We start from the raw sequence: 22109 nt of genomic DNA, 5'->3' as shown, positions 1-22109 counted from the left end.
CCCTCGCTATATTTGTACACACACACGAAAGAAAATTTAAGAATAAAACCCTCACAAGCTTTAATAGGTTAATGCATCCGTTTTCGTTTTTTTACACCACGAAAAAAAATCACTCAAAGAATACGCCCCCAACAGGCGTATTACAATTAATGCGCCCGTTTTTCACATTCACGATTTTTCATTCAGTGGTACCGCCTTCACACACATTTAATTAATTTCAAAAGATACACTGCATTTAAAATTATACACGTCAATTTAATACACACACTCATTTTAAAATACACACAAGTCATTTTAAACACACCCGCAACAGTTTAAAACATATTTTTAACATTACCCATATCATTCTAAATAATCACTATTTTACGACACATGTCATTTTGAAAATACATTGTACACACCATTAAAAAAACGCAATTTTAAAATACACACGCCTTTTTAAACGCGTCATTTTTAAATACCCACGCAATTTTAAAAACACACATCGTCAACTGCGCATGGCCAAAGCGTGTCTTTGTTTACAGACAAGCGTCTACCCATGAGCCTTTGCGTTTTTAGTGTGTGTTGTTATAATCGCTTGTGACTCAATTCCCGCGCGTGTGCATGTGACGACCCTCCCACTTTAAATACACAAGTCATTTCACAATACACGACATTTTGAAAATACACTCTATATAATAGTACACACGTCTTTTTAAGACACGCGCCATTTTAGTATACGTACGCATATCGGGTATAGTACGTCCTTTAAACTGATTAAAACACACACAATGTAACAAAATACACACATAGTTTTCAAGGTTATGTAAGTTGTTTTATAGTATACACAAAATAATTCCCTGCCTTGCATAGACTGTTGGGAAATGAAAAATATTTTCACGAAAATTAGAAAATTAAACTTTTCGTCACAAAATGAGAAAATCTGTCAGAGGTTTACCCGAGGTATTTACATATAAAATATTAAAAGCAATTGGACTGGCCCAATAAGTCGAGAATATTTTTTTTACCAAATATTACAAAAATATTCCCCAAAATTAGAGAATTGAAGGTATCGTCACAAAATAAACAAGGTGTCTACATATAAAATATCGAAGCAATTGGTGTAGCCGTTTTCTAGAAAAAGTCGAAAATAACGGTGACACAAATCAGAGATTTGAAGCTATCTTAATGAAATGAACAAATATAGGAGAGGTCAACCAAAGGTACATATATCAAGAATCAAAGCAAGCGGACGTGTCGTTTTCAAAAAGAAGATAAAAATGTAAATATGACTAAGTCTAAAACGGACCTAACAATGTGAAAATAAAGTTATTCCGGTGTCGGATGCGTTCACTGAAAGACAACATTCTACAAAAATCTTTCATAACTTGTTTAGCAACAACAGAGCAACAGAGAGAGCTTTGACTTGGTTCTCAAATTTCCGTGTGTGGTAATAATCTATTTGTTTCTCCGAATAGATCCATACATCTTCTGTTACTTGTAGACTCATCAGCCTTTCATATATCTTTCTAAGCTCTAGCATTTCACAATGACTTCGATGACCAAAGAGAACTTCATTACCTTTCCCTGACGTTTCTACCTGTAACAAAAAATACCTTCACATATTTATTTATTGAATAATCATAAGATTAAGAAACTGACTGTAAGACTCCGACAACCGTTTTTCGATAATCATTCAGTGGGGTTCATTCCTATTGTAATGAACACGTACATGCAAATAAAATGGCTGGTACATTTCTTTTATCCAATCAGTCAACTCACCAACATTCGCAGATCTCTATAGTTACCAGGTTCAATGTGTCCAAGTATTATACATTGCTCATCAGACAGTTCTGTAAGAGATGAAATATAGACTTAATTGTATTTTCTTCTAAACGTTCTGGAATGTTTCAACATATGTATTGAAATGAGCCCAAATTTGTAGTTACGAAATTCCGGCTATTCACAAAAAACGTGTCACTCGGTTGTCGAATACCGTATTTGCATCTGGTATATAACACGTATGACGTCATACGTTCAAGAGAAACAAACAAAATATATCCCATAATGCAACTTATGGAACACAATAATAATACTATTCTACGAAGTCACATGGACGTTGCAAATGAAGTCACTACACACTTTCATTACGTTACACGTAAACATCATTAGTAGAAAAACAATGTAAAATGACAGTAGATTGAATATTAGTATATTGGTCTGTTGCATTAAGTTGCAATTAGAGATCCATTGCTTCACCCCCGCTAATAACGAACATTTACGTTACCTTTGATGGCTTCAAAGAGTAGTACAATTGGTTCGATCTGACACATGTTTATGTCAACAGTCACCATTGTATCCTGGAAATAGCATTTATATGGAATTAACATACACAGAACTACAAACTACAATACATTGTTTGATACATACATCCAAATAATTTATTTTCGAATTATTTTTATTTCATCTGCAGATTTATATATCCCCAAATGCTGTTCACGCGAACAGTATGCCCCGGCACACATATATCCGAGCGTACTTTACAATACAATAGTTTCTCAATTTTCTGAATGAATGAATGTGGTGATATGGATTATCATTATTGTGTAATTCTATAAAGACGGTCTTGTTCATACCTGTATATGAATACCTAGGAGTAATAGAAAAGCATTCCAATCCATGCCAAGTTTAACAAGCTGGTCTAGTTCATGCTGGAAACCTTGTGTTGAATGTGTTTTTGGGGTTTCACCCGATTCTACAATATCTGAAAACTAAAAACCACAGACCAGTGTAAGTAGTAACAATGTATTGCAATAACATGTTCGATAAGAATCATACGTATTAATACATACTGACAATTCTCGTTGTTTCCTCATAATTATTAATGGTTTACTTACACATTTCAGAAACACGTCGATGCACCATGGAGTACTCATTATCTGCCGACAGAACAATAGCAATTCATGTTTTTGTTGTTTTGTGAGCAAACTGAAACCATCGCCACTCTTCAAAATTAGCATACTTTCGATGGTCCCTACAAGAAAGAATGACGTGTCAAACAGATATTGTTGATTGTGTAGAAAATATACTGTGTTTTTTTTTTAACTTTGTAACTTGTATATAAATATAATAACTGTACGGAAATTTGAAGAGATGGATACCATAATGTAATACAGTTTGTACGAATTATTAAATTGCGGATGTTGTACCTTTGGCATTAACACTGCCGTCCACTTCTGATTGGAGCACAGGACTTCCAAACGTCGACAATTCTAGAGCACCATTAACGGTGATGTTGAACTCACAAACTTTATACGCAATAGTAGTGAATGCTGGAACAAGTAAATAGTTGAAATGGTTGTCTTCCTTCGAAACTTCTTCTCCCAAAGACAACTGTAATTGAAACAATGTGTTAATTAATTGGTAGTAATATCAGGTTATTACGAGGATACCGAAAAGTATGCACGGAGACAGTACAGCGAGAGTATCGACCGATGCGCAGCGGAGGTCGAAGCGACGGCGTACTGTCTGAGTGCATACTTTTCCTCCCAATGATACATCATGGAAATGCCTAAATTCAAAAAGTTTATATTAGAACAGAATCAGCGAACTTCTTTGTGTGGAATCCGGTCAAACCGTCGGGGCAGCCATGTTTTTTTTTATTATTAGAGGACGCTCACGCGCGTGGTCGTTCCATATTTGGAATTCTCGTTTCCTTATATGGTAGGATGAAAATACCCCGTAAAATACCGCAAAATTACGGTGACAGATGTATATTAATATGATGTAATGTAATCTATGTATCTATGCTCATAATAACATAGTGTGGGTCATTAACAACTACATGTTCAATTGAATTAACTGTAACCTCAAGTTCAATTTCACTTATATTTCGAAAATAACAAACCCGCCTCAATATCATTGTTAGTAGCGTACACTTCCATAGGAATCTGGTTATTGAGGGGTCCAATGGATTCAAGGTAGATCGGAAAGCATTAGGATTGCCAAATTGTTATTCTCAAAAGTCAATTTATTGATACCTTATTTTTATAGTAACGTAGTTGTATGTCAAAGAAATTAAAAATCGTTTGTTTTTTTGGGATAGACAACATATCGCTCGACCTCCCAGTATTGACAAAGCTCTTCCTTTTGAAATGTCTACATGTGAGCGACTTGGTTTAACTCGGTTAAGCTCATCAAAGCAATGTTACAACAAGTATCATATAATTTATCCAACTCATTTTATGTTTATCTAATGTCATGAAAAGTGTTGATTAAATGAACCAAAGTTATGTGAAATATTGGTGTTCATAATCAATCTCCGCTTATACCTGTTTACCATTATTATGCGGCACGGAGAAAACCGCAATCGGTCAGCATTTTTGAATTTGTGTTTTTATTAAAGGTAAGATCTGTGTTGTTTGTAATTTAAGGAGATGTTTTACCTTGATATATGAAATAACATTGTCTAATATTTCTAAATCAATGATATGAATATTGTATTATGACTTATGACAAAACACACTTATAATATTGGCATAAGATTCTAATTTATTTTATATTATTTTTTTAAAAGAAAGACCGAGTTAACCGAGTCTTGAATGGTTTATTTGCTCAACATATTAAACAAAGGCACTATGCAGCAAATGTCGAAAAGTCCTTCAAAAATGTCTCCAACATCTATTTGATTGGTTTATGTTTGAAGAACAACTTGTTGAGTTATCTGGCAATAAATAGTCATTGAAAATCCAGATCTCAATCAACCTCCAACCGATTGGTACTTGTTTTTTGTAATCTTTTTGAAAGTGACATGGCATTTGTGCAAATCCATTTCAGTTATAAATGTGAATCATTCGCAAAATTGTCGTTTCTATGGCTACCAGATCAAGCTCTCCCCCCAACATCTAATACATTGACAATGCATCTTGGTAATGTCATGATGATACGTCAATAAACTTTTGAGTTATAAATCAAATATTTTTTCATTGGAACCAGATACAATCTCTAAACAATTCTAATCGATTGGCCAAGTTGTGAAGGGCAATCTCTGCTAAAAGTTATACGTTAGTCTATCTAAGTTTTCTAGTTATAAAAGTCATTCTCATATTTACTGTTCCCATGGCAACCGGGCATACATCATCACATAAGGATTGTCTTTGAGTCAAGGGAGAGAGTCCATTCATAACGTTTTGAGTTAAGACAGACAGATAAACGCCAGTAAAACATAATCTGCATGTCGGTAAAAATACGAGTCCAAAAAAATATTCTGCGCGAAAATAAGAACATTTGATATATGATTTGACGAAACTGTGAGCATTATTTGATTTGAATTAATACAAAATATCATTACTGGAATTAACAGGTTTAGTAGTCATGACATTCACAAATGTAAACCATGAACACACATACATACAAGTGTCGAATGGAGTCAAATACGTGAAGACCATATCCAATTTTTGCCACAACGCGCATAAATCTCGCCTATGACATTATGTGCCATATTCAACCCGCGTTTTGGTGTTCAATCCCCATGTGGGATTTAAACTAGGGACACACTGATCATGGGTCACGCTTGGCCAATGCATACAGTGAATATTTGAATATGTTGCAGTAAAAAACACACCAACATTTTATACTTACAACAGGCATATTCGGCAGCGATATTCCCGCTTTTTCTGTCGCACTTCTCTGTGTAGTAACAGTAAGTCTCGAATCGGTTGCTGTGAAAAACACACCAACAATAAGACATAATGTCTGTTTCTTTTTCTTTTTTCGCCACCATTTAACAAATGCATTATCGGCATCTAGATAGCTGAATGGAAATATAATACATTATTAAACGCCATAAAGCAAATTTGAATTGAATAAATCTTAATTTAGCTAAAATACCAATAATCTCATTGTGAGAATATACTTTAATCTAAATTAGCGACATTTTGAATTAGCGAAATTAAATTAGCTAAAAAAAGACGTGCTTTACAGTATAAGGGATATATATAAACAAACAACAGAAGTTTTTTTATATATCACCAACAATGAGCAAACACTATGCAAGTATACAGTGGAAATGGTATCAAATTGATTCGACCACGGTAGAACGTCTCGGCACAAGCGTTACCTACCAAGCCACTCTTACTACCCCCCCCCCAACCAACAAGAATCAATTGGAAATTGCCTGTAATAAACACTGCAATACAAGATAACTCACAATGCTCAAGCTGAATGTCTGACATCACAAACAGTGTGTATCGCCATGTATTCCTCGTTCAAAATGAACATATTTAGGTACGATTAGCTTCGAGGATAAATCTGTGTACCAACAACCAATGTGTTAATCCTGTCAGGTATCTAACCAGTGCAGACAGCAAGGTAACCTACCAAGCTACTCATACGTAATAAATAATTTTATTTCGAAATGTATTTTACTTTATATAAACTTGAAGTATTTGTCACGTTGACGAAGGTCATTGCGTTACTATGGCAATTTGAACATGAACAGAACAAGGAAATTAGGGGTAAACAATTGCGTAAAAAGTGCATTTGTGGCAACCAAATGTGGAGGATATATAAAAAACAGACAATATAAATTATATCCACGCATCTTAAACACACAACACAAAGATGAAATCAAGTTCAACCTGACAATACTAATTGCACAATTTTTTGCCAAACACAATGACAATCATTTAGTAGAACAATCGTCTAAAAAAATCTGCGTGCACACAAGACTGACCAAAATAAACTCATTATAATAAATTATGCTGAACACTTACACGCCAGTCAGAGCTTCAGCCAGTGTAGGAACATCGACATCTGTCCTTTTAACGACGCCGAAATTCACATGCACGTTGATCGTATTGCTGCCTTCCAACTCGAGATTAAACGTATTCGCAATCTCAAATCCCAGTTTTCCCTTCACTGTTAAGCTGATATCATTCCTGAATTCCGTCATTTGTTTAGTTTCAAGTCGTAAAACAGGTAGTTTGTCTTCTTTCTCTGTCACAGGTCTATCCCTGAGCAGCACTTCAGTGAGTTTAAATGGCTGTGGTTCCAGTACCGGTGTCTGCCATGGCCATTTTGGTTGCTGCTTCACAACCAATGACAATGGTTTACAATGTATTGCCGCTTCCAATGATGGCGGTGGCTGTAACGTGTCGCGTCCTACCACGTCAACAAAGTGCGATGTTGCTGCCTCAAACATGTTAACGCTGTAAATCGACTGTTCAAATCTAGAAGTATGTATAATCACATTACTCAGCGAGCACAGATGACGTGATTACATAAATAGAAAGTACATAAAATATAAGGGTTGTAGTACCCGTATATCACAATAACCAAATAAATGACAAAAATATACGTGTTTTGCATATGGTGGTAAGGTGATTACTGCCAGACAATCTCTGTGACATCACATCGAGTGGAAATTCCAACATTATGAGTAAACGTCGCCGTGATATACTTTGTTACATCAATACAGAAATTGTTTACGTTGTGGGTTTTCTTCGTAACCTGGCATGGTTGTGTTCGATAACTTGTTGTCAAACGTCAGTGGGACGTCGGATATACATTGTCGGATTTATTAGATGAGTGTAATAGCTTTCATATGTTCTGAGCTTACAAAAAGAAATTTTTATGAGAAATTAATTTAGTATCCTGTGCATCCTATACAAGCATTTCAATAAGTTAATAAGTTAAAGCGGGGGGAGTCGTCACCTGCGCATGCGTCAGACTGGGGTGGCCAAAGCGTGTCATTGTTTACAATTGTTTTGTTTTTAGCGTGTGTTGTTATCGTCGCTCGGGACTCAATTCCCGCGCGTGCACAGGTGACGACCCTCCCGCTTTAATTAACGTCGAAAACATAACTGGTGAGCACGTGCACAAGGCTGATCGTTTCTATAAATGTTCACATAAACACCGTCCCATGAAAACCTAATACCGCCAGTTTAAAACACGTGTTGTTTTGGCCATTAATATTTACGGATTTTATTTGTTAATGCACAGACCCTCAACAAAGGGTCTATGGTTAATGGTTGATGTAATTCGTGGTTTTTACATATCACGTGAGACATGGGTATACAATGTGGGTGAAGTCAGTTTGAGATTGAAAGAATTTGAGTTAGAAATGATGCTTAACTTTTTAACTGAAAATATTCCATTTACTCTAATGTATAGGGTAAAACCACCACCAGATTGACATCTTAGCGTAGTCTAATAGGATTAGAATTATTCATAATTTCGTAAGGCCAATCTTACGCTATTTCATGGACCAATCAGATTACCAGCAATTGTATTAAATAATCTGACCAATTTGTGGACTGTTCTACACAAAACGCCTATAATTTATTGGCTTAATATACAAATATCATCGTAAATATTGTAATTCCTGCGGTGTTTTTTTGTGAAAAACGATTATTTGTGTTAATGCATTATTTGGTTGTGTATTCACTTATTTGTTCAGTAACAACTATCGCATTATGATACAATGTATGTGTGACGCAATGATTACCATGTTGACGTTTTATGTGACACGCTCTTATGAAATATACATGCTAGCATTTATGGTTAAGTAACGGAATATTTATTACGATAATTGTGAAACATACATGATTATCTATATGCAATAGAAAAGTATTTGGTGCCGAAAAAATAATATTTTTTTATTAAAATAATAACTGAGGAAGTGATTAATTATTACAGCGCCATTCTGTCCTGGGCTTTTTGTTCACGTTTCCTTGACAACTACAAATTGTGATGGGTGATCAATATAGAAAACATCACATCTGTAAAAACTGGAATTTCGTCATGGTATAGATACTCCGCATTCATAGGCTCTTGCAGAATGCCTGCCAGTCCAAGTAGTAGCAACACCCCCGCCAATAAATCCGTACGTTGGCGTTTCTCCTCGTTCACTACGATAGAAACCTGCAATACAATAGAAAGAGTATATGGCACATGTCTATACGTTTATCATAAATATTCATGTGGATAAAACACCATTCATGTGATCCGAAGAGACATCTATGTGTGAAATATTTAAGATGGTTTGAAAACAAATATTATATGAAAATAAATAATTAATAAATAATTGCCCCTACCACAACATCAGATACTAATAATAATATAGCATACTACTAATACTACCGGGTAATAATATTACTACTAATACTACCGGGTAATAATAATACTACTAATACTAATACTATTAATAATAATAATAATGGAATGATTAAGCATGTAAGCGTCCTCTAATAATAAAAACAAACATGGCTGCCACCAGAGTTTGACCGGATTCAACACAAAGAAGTTCGCTGATTCTGTTCTAAACATTTTGGATTTCGGCATTCCCATGATGTATCCTCGGAAGGACAGTACGTACCCAGACAGTACGCCGCGCATCGACCGACGCGCAGCTGTACTGCCTTCGTGCATACTTTGAGGTATTCTCGTAATAACCTCATATTAATCGACTCGGCTATGAAATATAAACAGTAATATCATTATCTACTACGTGTATACTCACCAGGCGTCAAGGGAGCCTGAAATATGTTACCGGTGAATACATTAGCAACAATGTCGTCATTACCACCAACAAATTCACAGTGATCTTTACCAGTTCCACTTATATCACCGATATTCCTATAAAATAAATAGATCAACTCAGCTTACACAATCCTAAATACGGCGAAGTAACTTATGTTTTATGCACCTCCGCTCTTAGTTCCAGCGCTCCGCCCAACCTCCATGTAATTATGATAGCAGCTATTTTAATTCGTACTTACAGGAATTCTTCTTCTAAGTCGTCAGCTAAAAGGATTTTATATTTATCGGAAGTACACAGAACCACTCCAACATATCTACCGATATCGTAAGACGTCATTCGTACATATTGGTCACCATGACAATCAGTCCATCTATCGTCATATTCAAATGCATATAAGGTCCATTGATTTTTGTCAACTGACACTGCAACAAATGTAATCATTTTTATTCAACATGTTAATAATGACCGTAGTCTGTATACTGTAGTTGGATATTGTAACAAGTCACGCGCCATCTGTGGGGGGCAATGTTGGAAAACTATTTCGAAATATAATTCAACATATCTTGTTTTCATCCACAGACAACCGTGTACCAAAGTGTGACATTATAATTTTACCTAATGGATTACCGTAGTATATATTACATTTAACGAAAGTAGACCGAGTTTTACTGAGCAGTGACTTGGGTATTACAATGTATAATAAACATGATTCATGTATGTAAGTGTGACAGGTCAAATGCATTCACATTCTAATGAGCCTTGCAATTTACTTCGCGCATGCGCAGTGGTACTCAACTTGACATTCGTATTGTGTATGACGTGTATACATGTTGGTATCACAAATATTCTTCAAGACTGAAAATATAGCTTACCTGGCGCGGACCGAACACCTGGTGGCAATTGGCCAATGGACAGACTCCATTCATTAGCTTTGTAAGTGCCAGTAAATGACGTCACTGGTCCAAATCTGTTGTTAATGTACATCAATAGATTGGCAGTATTTCCACCTCCTGTGTCAGTACCGTAACCATAAGGCGTTTCATTACTATATGACAGTTTTTCAGTACTTCGTATGACACCACCTTCTGAGCGCAATGTAGTGTCAGAGATGTAATAGGAAATCTGTAAAGAAATACCACATTTCATAACTTTATTGTTGATATATACACGAAAATGACACAGTGTGACATGAATTACAGTACTATAAGAAAGCTTGAATAGACGAGCAAGATCGAATTGCACGGTTAGGGTGGTTATGAGCTGCTACCTTGTAATAAATGGACCCGCAACAATCTGAAGTATTGAAAGAAGACCCATATATGGCATGACACTGAAGGTTAAAGACAGAATCGCCTGCTGATTGAGAGGTAGCGCCTGCCACTCTGAAAGAGTGAACAAATCAATGCTAACGACCAAGGTAACGCCCTGACAAACAGAAAGCGCATTTCAAATGGTCATGTTCTTTCCAAGTCGTTACAAGAAAACAGTTGGAAGAGGTAGGTCTATTCCAGGAAATGAAGATAATAATTGCATTCCTAATCCCTGCAATAAATTAAACAACAAACACCTTGCCTGCCTTCATGTTGATGTAAAGGTCGGTGAAAGAGCCGAAGCATAAAACCCCTCTAAAGAGTACTGTGAGGTTGGGATCGAAAGGGATTGCAACAACGAAACACCAATACTCTGATGTACAGTAGTGATTGAAATGTACCTGAACAGGGTTAGGCTTCCATTCTAATGAATCTCCGAACGGTTTCAGAGTGTTGAACAAAAAAGAGATGCTAGGTTCAGTGACACATCATCCGCCCAGTAGGATAATACCATGACTAACTCCAGCAAAGTGGAATGTATCCAGGTAGGAACCTGAACCTTAGACACCATAAATGTCAAGTAATCAAAGAGTGTACAAAGGAAAGGTATGTCCCATGGAAATGCATAGCCAAATTTCAAACAAAACAACAAATTTCAACTACATTTGTATCAACCTGCACCAACGTAAATACAAAACCATTAGGAGGTGTTAGAGTTGGTCCCCGTCCCCAAAATGACTGTCTACCATCTGACTCGCACACGATAGTCCAGCCACATAGGAGCACAGTGTGGGCTGACTGACTTGTCCAGGACTCGACATGTTCTTTCCCAGTTTTTAAAACACTGAACTAATTTATTATTACACAATTACCAATATGACTTGATCTATTATCACCGCATCAGGAATTTCGATTATCCAATCAACAGGTTCATAGCTGACGAGAAAGAGTATGATTGGTTTTCCTGGTTGTGTAACTGTTTGTAATGTCACAGTACTTTCACCTGGTGTGTGTTGTCCAGCCTGTCTTCCTACCAAAGCTTCATACACACCAATGGTATGAACTTCATAATTGTCATTATCACGGTTTAAACAACTGTATGTTTCTCTTTCATTACCAGATAATGTTGCTGATGCTGCAGATATATCGGAGTTTTTCTTAATGGTACATCCACCCACCAGTGCTATTGGAGAATATAAGTAATATGTAATTGTAATACTAGTATATATATATATATATATATAAAGTCTTAACTCCTGAAACAGTACTGTAGAGTCAACTTTACTCAAGTCGTCGTGTCTTAATTTCTCTGTCCACGTATGTTATGTGTTGTTATCATTTCTAAGGGATTGCTATTCTAGATTCCTTCGTTGAATATAATGCTTAGATTTGACGATTTGCATATGTAAATTCGTCACAGTTTTGTCGTGAACACAATGCGACATAAAAATGTTCACTTACGTAAGCATGTGTACGTATGATAACTAGCTGAGAGACACTGACAGTATCCGTTAATACAGACTGCTTTAGTTGTAGAGGCACCAGGACAGTAACCATGAGAACAGGATATTCGCTCCTCTTGTTCAACAGGTTCAGGAGTGGGTCTGGGATTTTCACCTTTAAAAATAAAATAATAAATACAACAAAATGTACATCAGAATGTGTGTCTACGCTGATAACCGCATAATGACTAGCGGAATTAAACAATTTGCATATGACTGATTTAATGCTTACCGCCACTACGTCCAGCTCGACACGTGTCCAATTCCTGTCGTATTTGGCCAATTTCGCCACTCATTTCAGCTAGTGCACTTTCTAATTCTTCAATTTCAAGTTCTTTTAATCTTATTTCTTCGAGATAATTCTCTAGATGGGAGAACAAAAGAAGAGATTTTACAAGTCAGAATATACTTAACGACACTGGTGTGGTCTACTATACCACAGTCCCTCTATCACCGGTCTGGAAACGCCTATTGTTTTACGTGTGAATCGGCGGGATTAGTGGGCTAACGCTTGTAACGGCTCTCCGCGAAGCGCGGTACTATACTGTTGATAGCTTCGAGATACATCGCGTTCAGTGCTGTGATCTATTTTTTAACGTTTCCAGAACATATTCGATACCGTATACAAATATTTTTTACCATAGTTGATTCGTAACATCTTTGTTTTTAAGGAGAGTAAGTTTCGTTGTATACAATATGTTGATGCTCGACGTTTTCTTGTGTGAAATTATGTCTTTTTCACCTTTTGTAATAGAGGGACTGTGCCGTGACTTGTAAACTTACTCGTTTTTTCTGTTCCTCTCATTAACGGTACATTCTTGACAACATGACAAAATTTGTGTTTTTGGTAGATTTGAAATACGTTTAGCACAATGGTCATGTTGAATATACGATTTTGATGATTGTTCGTTAAAAAATGACACTTATTTTTAAGAAGTAAACTGCGTCGTTAAAAACAAAATGGCCGCTCCCAGTTACGATGTTGTACACATTTTACTTTGGTAATTTTTTTTCTAGTTATTTTGTTTTTCAGGCATATTAATTGCAACAACTATGTATATCGGCAACACAATCAATTGAAATACTGTTTAATGTCACAAGATGTATGATTTTTGGGTCTTGGTTTTGCACGTCATTGTATTTACGACGGCGCCATTTTGGATCACATCATTCTCTCAGTCGTATAATTGTAACGCTAGTTTCTGTTCCGATTACAAGGGAATGGGGTGATTCTCCAATTTCATTTTTATTTGGTGATTAAAGAAACTACTTCTGAAACTAATGGGGTGGTTTAATTCTGTTTGGGATGTAATAAAGAGTTTAATTTCATAGTCAAATTTTGTTTACGTTCAGACAGCAGTTGTGGAGTTTTGACAGGCGTGTGGGCGTGGCAATCATGCCTCGTACAAGGTTTCTCCGGTATATTTTCGGCACTGGTTGAACTACATGGTTTATCTTTATGCACTTTATGGATTTCTTCCTCAATGACGTCTTTTAAAACAAAATCCCAATCAATGTTGTCATCGCCGTAAGCCTTCCACATGGTAATGTTGTGATCCGTGTGCTGGTAATGACGCATGCGCAATGACCCAAATCGCTAAGTATCATGGTAACTTCTAGTGGGTTAATGATATGCACGACTACATCAATGGGAGTTTATTTTCGGGATAACTTGGCGTGCAGTGTCAAAGATTTATTTGCCCGTTACGAGGGTTAGTACAATAGCATACTAAGCGTTTCCAGACCGGTGATAGAGGGACTGTGAATATACATTTGTAAATGTTTGTGATTCTAACGAAGCGTGTGTATACCCAATCATAGTCGAAAACGCAGTTACACCTACCACTGGTAACAGTGATACAAAATATAGGTGACGTCACCATAGATGTAAATTTACGAGGGGAAACTCTTACATCACAACAATGTTTTGAATTAGTTGAATATAAGTTACAAATTTTAACATCGATAGCTCCCAATGTGGGAAACATGTGTGTGATTATTTTCAATAACAAGAATAGTTGACTTTCAAATTTGCTATCACCGGTATTCTATAAATTTAATAAAAACAACTGTCGTGAAAGTCACAATGGTATTATTCCTTATTTCTTCCGGCGAGCGATCCGACCATTCTGTGTAAATCTATGTTTCTGGACAATTTTAATCAAAAATTGGTGTAGTGGCGTGATTTTGTTCCTAAATTATTTTCATCAACAGAGGGCGATGTGCAATGGCGAAATACTTTTTTATTTTGTTTTGCTGTTTGCACGCTGATCAGCAACATGACTGTTTAGACCTTATATTCAGGACTTTGTGAAATGAATTTGTTGTCGTTTGTATGATTCGACGGCCTCATATATATTACATTTTTAGTGAGATGATGATTCACTCTCTAGTTACTAGGACAACATCATGGTCAAAACCATATGTACCATTTATCTGGGAAGTTGATAGGCGCAACGCATTTGGATGCTAATAAATAAAGGTTTTTAAATAAAAACAACTATTTTGTCACTGTTTTCTATTTATAATTTTCTTTCATCGCAAACAATGCTGTTTCCGAGGTGGAACCTGCCACCCTGGAAGTGTTAATGCATCAGCAACAATTAGATCCTCACTCCGCTCAAAGGTAACGCACTGACAAATATTTATATATAAAAACTGGAACTGAAACCATAGAGGGACTGTGTTGAAACTAATAGAACCAATAACATAGACACGTGTTCAAATGGAATAGAACGACGGAGTATAACACTTTGAATTAAAGTAAAATAACGAGTATGTCGATACATCATTCATTACCTTCAGTGTTAATACAACTCTCCTCTCCGTCTGATGCTGTAGCTGTAACCCAATCATGAAATCTATGTATAGTAGTGTAGACCCCTGGTAGGTCCGGCCGAGCACATCCAACACCCCAGCTAACTAGTCCTAATAAATACCAACGATCACCACTCTGTAACGAATATGATACTAGTACTAGTATATATAAACCAAATGGTGAACTTGAAGGGAAGCTTCTACGATTGTAAAAAGAACGGGAAATAGGGTACACTTTTACCCAGAATGCCATGCAATATTCAAATATTACTGTAATAAGCTGGTATACAAAAGGCCAATTGAAATATAGTTTTGAGGATTTGATCTAAGGTGACAGTAGCATTGTACGTGCAACATCACGTTGCCATAGAAACGGTCTGTGTGCCGTACAATAAACACTCGTCTAGTGACCTCGATTGTCAATGTTACATAACATGCATAAATTCTACATCAAAACACACACATACACTACAATATAAATATATTTATGAATCTATTACTAGTATTAAGACAACAAACGTACATTTGTCAGGCAAAATAAATCCTCGTAATTTGTATTGATGGCGATTTTTTATGAATTTTATAAATAACAATATGTATTTCCTATATTTAATTTATAATTTGCATTCAGAAATCTTATAGAAATCGTATAAGGGAATTTTGTAATAGTTGTACTGGATGGTAAAGCAAAGGCAACACTGAATCACAATTTGAATAAACATAGCAATCCTACCTTTTTCATATATGGCCCTCCACTGTCTCCTTGACATGCATCTCTTCCTTCTTGACCTGGTGGTGGACCTGCGCAGAACATGTTGTTAGTCACAGTATTCGAATGGTCTTCACCGCAGTTATTGTGGTCTCGTACAGTCAGCCGAACCTGTGGAATAATAATACGTTATAAATGCTGCAATGAAGACATCTTACATAACATTCTTGTATAATCCCTGGATCGTTAAAAGAAATGAATGTCTCCTGTCAGCTTGTGAAACCGTCTTACTGGTTATCGACCTATGACGTTTCGCGGTTCGTCGTAGTTTGCAAAAAAACACAAAACTTACCTCTCGTAGTAAATTTGGTTGGCCCTCAAATTCCTCCTCAGTTTTGCCCCATCCTATCACCATACCTGCTTTACCAGCTTGCAACATATTTTCAGCTGTCTCAGCTGAAGGCACACATACTAAAGATGGAATATACATGACCCATGTTATGTTCATTTCCAAAATGAATTAGCGTTCACAAGGCATCTAATTACAGATGTCAGTGTGCCGGAAATCAATTGATACATACATGGCGTAGATGATTTATAAATTAGCGATTAAAGTGGGGGAGTCGTCACCTGCGCATGCGTCAGATAGCCATAGCGTGTCATTGTTTACAGACTAGCGTCCACCCATGAGCCTTTGCGTTTTAGCGTGTGTTGTTATCGTCGCTTGCGACTCAATTTCCGCGCATGCGCAGGTGACGACCCTCCCGCTTTAATATAAGAGTAATATAAGTGGTTGTTTTATATGTGAAATGTTGGCAATGTTTAGTAAAATATGGGTCAGTACTTAAACGGTGTGAATATATACTGAACTAAATGAAATGTACAATATACGACAAAAAGATACACAGGCGTCACGAGTAATAGCAGACGCTGTTTCCACCACACTCTACCTGGTATGACGTAGTCTGTGTAAGCCACACGCTGACTCAGTCGAATGAGGGCGATGTCTGCATCATATGAACCAAGATCATATTCAGGATGCAATATTATTTCATCCACCTCATACACTCTCTGTTCTTCTTCAACCTCGTCCGCGTTGTATTTCCCAAGATGCACCTGTAGCGTTGTTTCAGTGACGTATGTGAGAGCGATGCAGTGTGCCGCTGTTATAACCCATTTTCGATTAAGAAGGGCGCCGCCACAGAAGTGTTTGTTTCTAGTTGTGTCAAACAACATCGCCATCCACGGCCATTCTCCTCTTTTTGTTGCTCGTCCACCAACTATCCTACCTCTTGCGCGTGCAATACCACATTCACCTGAGATAAACCAAAAGTAATTCCATCAAATCGTGTATTTGTATTGAGTAAACTCAAAATGGAAACGTGTATACAGTATATGTACAACGTCAAATGATATGTATTCATACAACATGCCTATTACAATAACATGGCCCAGAGATCCACTATTAAATATAATTACGACTGTCCATATATTACTGTCAGTGAGGGGTGTTTGTTTGGCAAAATTTCCTATGGGAGTGGGATATACAGAATATTCTTTAGGGAGTACATCGTATGAGAGTGTACCCTATGGGAGTAGTGCCCTATAAAAGTAACTACCGTAAGACAAGAGTAGCCCTAATGCGATTGATCCTTGTGAGAATAACCCAGATAAAAGTAATCCATATGTGAGTAAACCATGTCCTATATTAGAGTAATTGACACGGTAATGGCCGCTCTGTCAGTAATCACTGTGTAGGTATCCTTTTGGAGCCCCCTGGGAGTCTATATGGGAATATATCTCGTCAGAAGTATTCCCTGTAGGACTAGCTTATATGGGAGTAAATCAGCTTATATGCCTATGTAACTTGGTTCTATAGAAATTATTTCAATAGGAATAGCTCCTTTGAAAAATCAATATGGGAATAACCCCTATAGATGTAAATAACGCGTATCGAAGTAAATCCCTTGAATGTAACCCTGGTGAGAATACAGTCCTTGGAAGTAACCCCGATGAAAGTAAATCAATTGGATTCAGTCCTTATGTCCTTATGGAAGTAACCATGAGAAGTAACCAGGGTTTTTTCTAAACCGAGGAACAGAGGCGCAGAAAAAAACCCAGAAGTAACGACTGTGGGAGTGGACTGTGGTTACCGTGGAACACCTGGGAGTAGCAACTTTGAGGGTGACTCTATTGGAGTGGTCACTATGGAAGTAGCCCATATAGAAGTCGATTACACACTCCTCTATGGAAGTAACACATACGGGGTATTATATCAATTAGTCTAGTTGCCAAAACTAAAAGTAGTCCACATGGAAAACTACCCATGTATCCCCAATCAGAGTCACCACTATGGTAGTCTATGGGAATATCTTCTATAGAATTAACTCATATGAATAATTTTAATCAATGCGGCAGTATTTCCTTTGAAGTAACCCGTGTAGCTATATGGTGGTCTCCAAAGGAGTGCCACCTATGGGAGTCTCCTCTATGGGTTCGTTCCTCTGGGAATACGCCCTAAAGGACATAACCACTTTGGGAGTAACCCGTATGAGGATAATCCCTATGGGTAAAAACATTATAGAAGAAGCCTTTATTGGAATAACCTCAATGGGAGTCACCAGTGGTCACTACGGCAGTAACATCTAAGGGGTGGTTACTGTGGCAGTAACCCTTGAAGATTAGTCACAATCAAAATGCGAGCACCCCCCTCAATGGAAATAACCGATATAGGAGCGGTCGCTATGTTAATGGTCACTATGGATGAGGGAAGATGTTACTGGATTAATGCGTTTATGGAAGTTGAACATTTGGGAGTGGTCACTATGAGAGTAACTCATATTTGAATGGTCACTAAAGCAGTAACCTCTATGGAAGTAGCCCTTATGGATGTAAGCTCTGTGGAAATCGACCATGTATATGTGTTCACAGTCACTCTACTAGGAGAGTGACTGTGATGTGTTTGATGTCAGACTCACCGTAGCCACTGCTTTCACTGGGAACGTCCGACTCCGTTACATCAACCCAGGCACGTGCTTCGATCAGACTAAACCCATCACTTAACCGACATGTATAGATGCCACTATCTGTCATATCTGCGTTGACCACTAATAAATGGTTACTTTGTAGTAAAAACATTCTACCCTCTGTGTAAGCGTTGGAAGTTGAAACAAAACGGTTGTCCTTTGTCCAAGTTGGATACGCGTTTCGGGTGGCCGTGCATCTCAGGATGAAATGTGATCCGGTTACCGTGGAAACGTTGGTAGGTCTTTCCAAGAACTGTATATCTAAATGTTAAAAGAGATGTCTTATTATTGTTGAAAATGCCAAGAATGTAGGAAGAATCGGTCATCGATTGAGTTATAATATATTTAATTTTAACTCGTATGTTTAAAGTACCGCATTTATTTTCTAATAACTCGTACAATGCAATGTTTGACAGTCGAAACGAATAATTCGGTCAGTTAAACACACTTTTCAACAATAAAACGTGGGTGAGAAGTAGCGAAAGTTGGAATGATCGAAAGTAAATGAAATGCAGTATATAAGAACAAGCAAGTTATATGCGAGTTTCTCTAAGTAAGTGAAACTTTAGTGAGTAACGCACGCAATGATTGACAGCCGACACGTGAACGTAAATCTAATAATTCGGCAACAGAACACACCTTTCGACAAAAAATTGAATGAAGTGTAGGAAATTTTAGTGTTTGGATAAATAAAATGCTTTGTTAAAAACAAATCACACCAGAGTTTTGACGTTCTTGCAAAGTATAAGTTATCAGCAAATAAACATAAGCAAACGCTGTACTTACCAGTTATGAATAAATAAATAAAATTAAGCTCTACTTACAACGTATGAGTGAAACTAATACACTAAATATAAAAACGCCGTACATGTAAAGTACTTATTAAAAGTAAATTAGTTAAAATTGTTTACGTTAAAATAAATAAATATACATATATTATAAAAACAGCATCGGTACGAATATGCACAACGCATGTGTAACGTTTATTATTTCTGTTCTTTTTTTACTTTTTGCAGTGTTTTTAAATCACTATGGTTACAAGTTGATATTGACAATCTTGTCTAGAATTTCAAAATTGTACACATCAGAAAAATCATAGTACATGTACCAGAAAAAAATCCTTTCAAAAATGCTGCCACCATTAATTTCCTTCTTTTTTTTATAGAATTTCCAGTTCCATATGTGTGCTTCTGTCTTTATATGATAGTATTTTTCTTTTGAGACAATATCCAAAAAGAATACGATTTTGCAATAAAGATATTATTATTATTCATTACATCACGAAAATTAGATCAGTCTGAGAAATTTCATTTCAATGAATGGCCCTTTCATCGAACGTAAATTTCCCAAATCGAAAGTCGAATACTAGTACGGTATACGTTTTTTTTTATGATCCAAATATTCTACAGAGTAGCCAATCACGTCAAAACTCGTACTCGTGATTTCATTAGAAGAACGCATTTGATTGTATGAAAATCAATGTTTATCAACACAAATGTCGCATATGCGCGGCGCGACGACCACAGCCCTTTAAAACAGTGAATTTGACCACCGAAATGCAATTTTAGAACTCCGATATACACAACACCCGCGGCGAGTAGTCGAATGATGGCATTTTACGTCGCCTTTTGTTTTGACGTTGGTATTATGTAATCGTTGTGGCGTAGCAACTTCCAGTGGAAGTGTCCCACTCGGTTTTCTCGTGCAAAATATGTAAATATTATTGTGGCTATTGCTATTGCAGTATCGCGTTATTTAAGTGTCACGTGATAGGTCAAACTAACATTTGACGTCATAATTTTAATTTGTACATGTATCACCCTTACACTGCCCCTTCTACTGTTATCGTAAACGATACAGATATAAACAACTGAATAGACCTCCTCGAATGTGACCTATGACCTGGTATTGTGTTACTGAAAAAAACGTTGAGAAATATACTAGCAAATACTTGCCAGCGAGATGTTTGTATTCTCACAATCGGAGCTACGTCACGATCCCCCAAACGTTGCCAGGACCAATCACAAACAAGAAAAGACAATAAATTTTCGGATTAACACCTCTGTTTTCCCCCCAAGCTAACCAAATTTCCCCCAAGCTAACGAAAAAAATCTTTTGTCTTCTACTGACTTCCTGTTCCGGTCCGTCTTTGAGAATCAGTTGAACCATGGTTGAATGTTCATTTCAGAAATATCACAGTTCTTCTATCTAGTCACAGTCCAGTCTTACTACTAGTATCAATAAAAATAAATCAATTGTGGTTTAAGTTCCGGCAGATATTAATCTGAGACTTATCTGAATACAGAGTGATATAGAAAGTCACTTTACGTTGACCCTACCGACCTAAATTCGTCCGTCTTCCCTGTTAACGAAACGACGACGCCTGACGATGTTGTTGACATACATCTGTATGCTATCGATAATGTCAGCTGGCATCGGTTGTTCCATCTCCCATACTGTGTTTAACACGTAAAAGCGTAACTACGAATCATACTTACGGGATATCTGTGCGTGGCAGACATCAAGCAAAAACCAAGTATAGAAAACTGTCACCAAGGAATACATGATGTGTTATAATCCCATCAAGACAGTGATCTGTCGATTTCAAAGTACAACTTCCGCTTCCTTGGTATCCTTACTTCGTGGTGGGCATCCTGTCAATATCTGACATGTAACAGACTTCGCAGCGGGCATCCTGTCAAACAACTGTACACGGTTACTAGTAACCGTGAACTGTATAATCCCATGTTGTAAACAAACACCGTAACTTACTAGATTCACACTTAGCTGGCCAAGACGTGTCGTTTTATTGTCAACTGAACGAATACTTTTCAACAATCCGAACATAAAAGCCTCATCATTTGAGATACCGACCGGTTCTTATATTACGCTAATACTGCGATTGATTCGTGTAATAAGCAGGATATTTTCATTATTTCTATTACGCTCATTAGGCGAATCGTGGTAGTATATTACACAGTTATAATTTACATTGTGGCGAGATGATATAAATTATTATATTAGATTTCGATGGTCGGCAAAAAAACAAATGCCATGGGTTTTTATTTGCGTAAGACAAGAACAAAACGTAATTTTGATAAAAATAGTAACAAGCATGCCACGAAGATATATTTTCGGTAATTGGCCCTAAAAGATTCTATAGTTGACAAGATTGCGTGAAATATATGTACAAATTAGACACACGTGCATACGAGAACTGGCAAT

At 36.8% G+C, this 22109-nt stretch overlaps 2 protein-coding genes across 2 annotated transcripts; both read right to left on the bottom strand.

The window, feature by feature from the left end:
- Positions 1-234: 234 nt before the first annotated feature.
- Positions 235-7196, bottom strand: LOC100368005 (uncharacterized). Its single transcript, XM_085495925.1, has 8 exons — positions 6753-7196; positions 5620-5791; positions 3189-3372; positions 2877-3013; positions 2616-2750; positions 2267-2339; positions 1762-1832; positions 235-1579 (listed from the first exon to the last, which is right to left on the bottom strand). Exons 1-8 carry the CDS (start codon positions 7178-7180, stop codon positions 1361-1363), a joined length of 1419 nt encoding a protein of 472 aa, XP_085352051.1. The 5' UTR covers positions 7181-7196; the 3' UTR covers positions 235-1360.
- Positions 7197-8534: 1338 nt separating this feature from the next.
- On the bottom strand, positions 8535-21566 carry LOC100368155 (uncharacterized). The gene is made up of 13 exons (XM_085495921.1): positions 21383-21566; positions 18837-19145; positions 16809-17174; positions 16211-16329; positions 15883-16029; positions 15132-15285; positions 12565-12696; positions 12292-12447; positions 11703-12013; positions 10393-10642; positions 9759-9942; positions 9500-9615; positions 8535-8901 (listed from the first exon to the last, which is right to left on the bottom strand). The coding sequence occupies exons 1-13, from the start codon at positions 21447-21449 to the stop codon at positions 8780-8782; spliced, it is 2433 nt and encodes an 810-aa protein (XP_085352047.1). The 5' UTR covers positions 21450-21566; the 3' UTR covers positions 8535-8779.
- Between the last annotated feature and the right edge of the window lie 543 nt (positions 21567-22109).

Source organism: Saccoglossus kowalevskii, chromosome 22, assembly GCF_978046115.1.
Source record: "Saccoglossus kowalevskii chromosome 22, keSacKowa6.1, whole genome shotgun sequence".
NCBI lineage: Eukaryota > Metazoa > Hemichordata > Enteropneusta > Harrimaniidae > Saccoglossus > Saccoglossus kowalevskii.
This window is presented reverse-complemented; position numbering and strand designations above follow the sequence as displayed.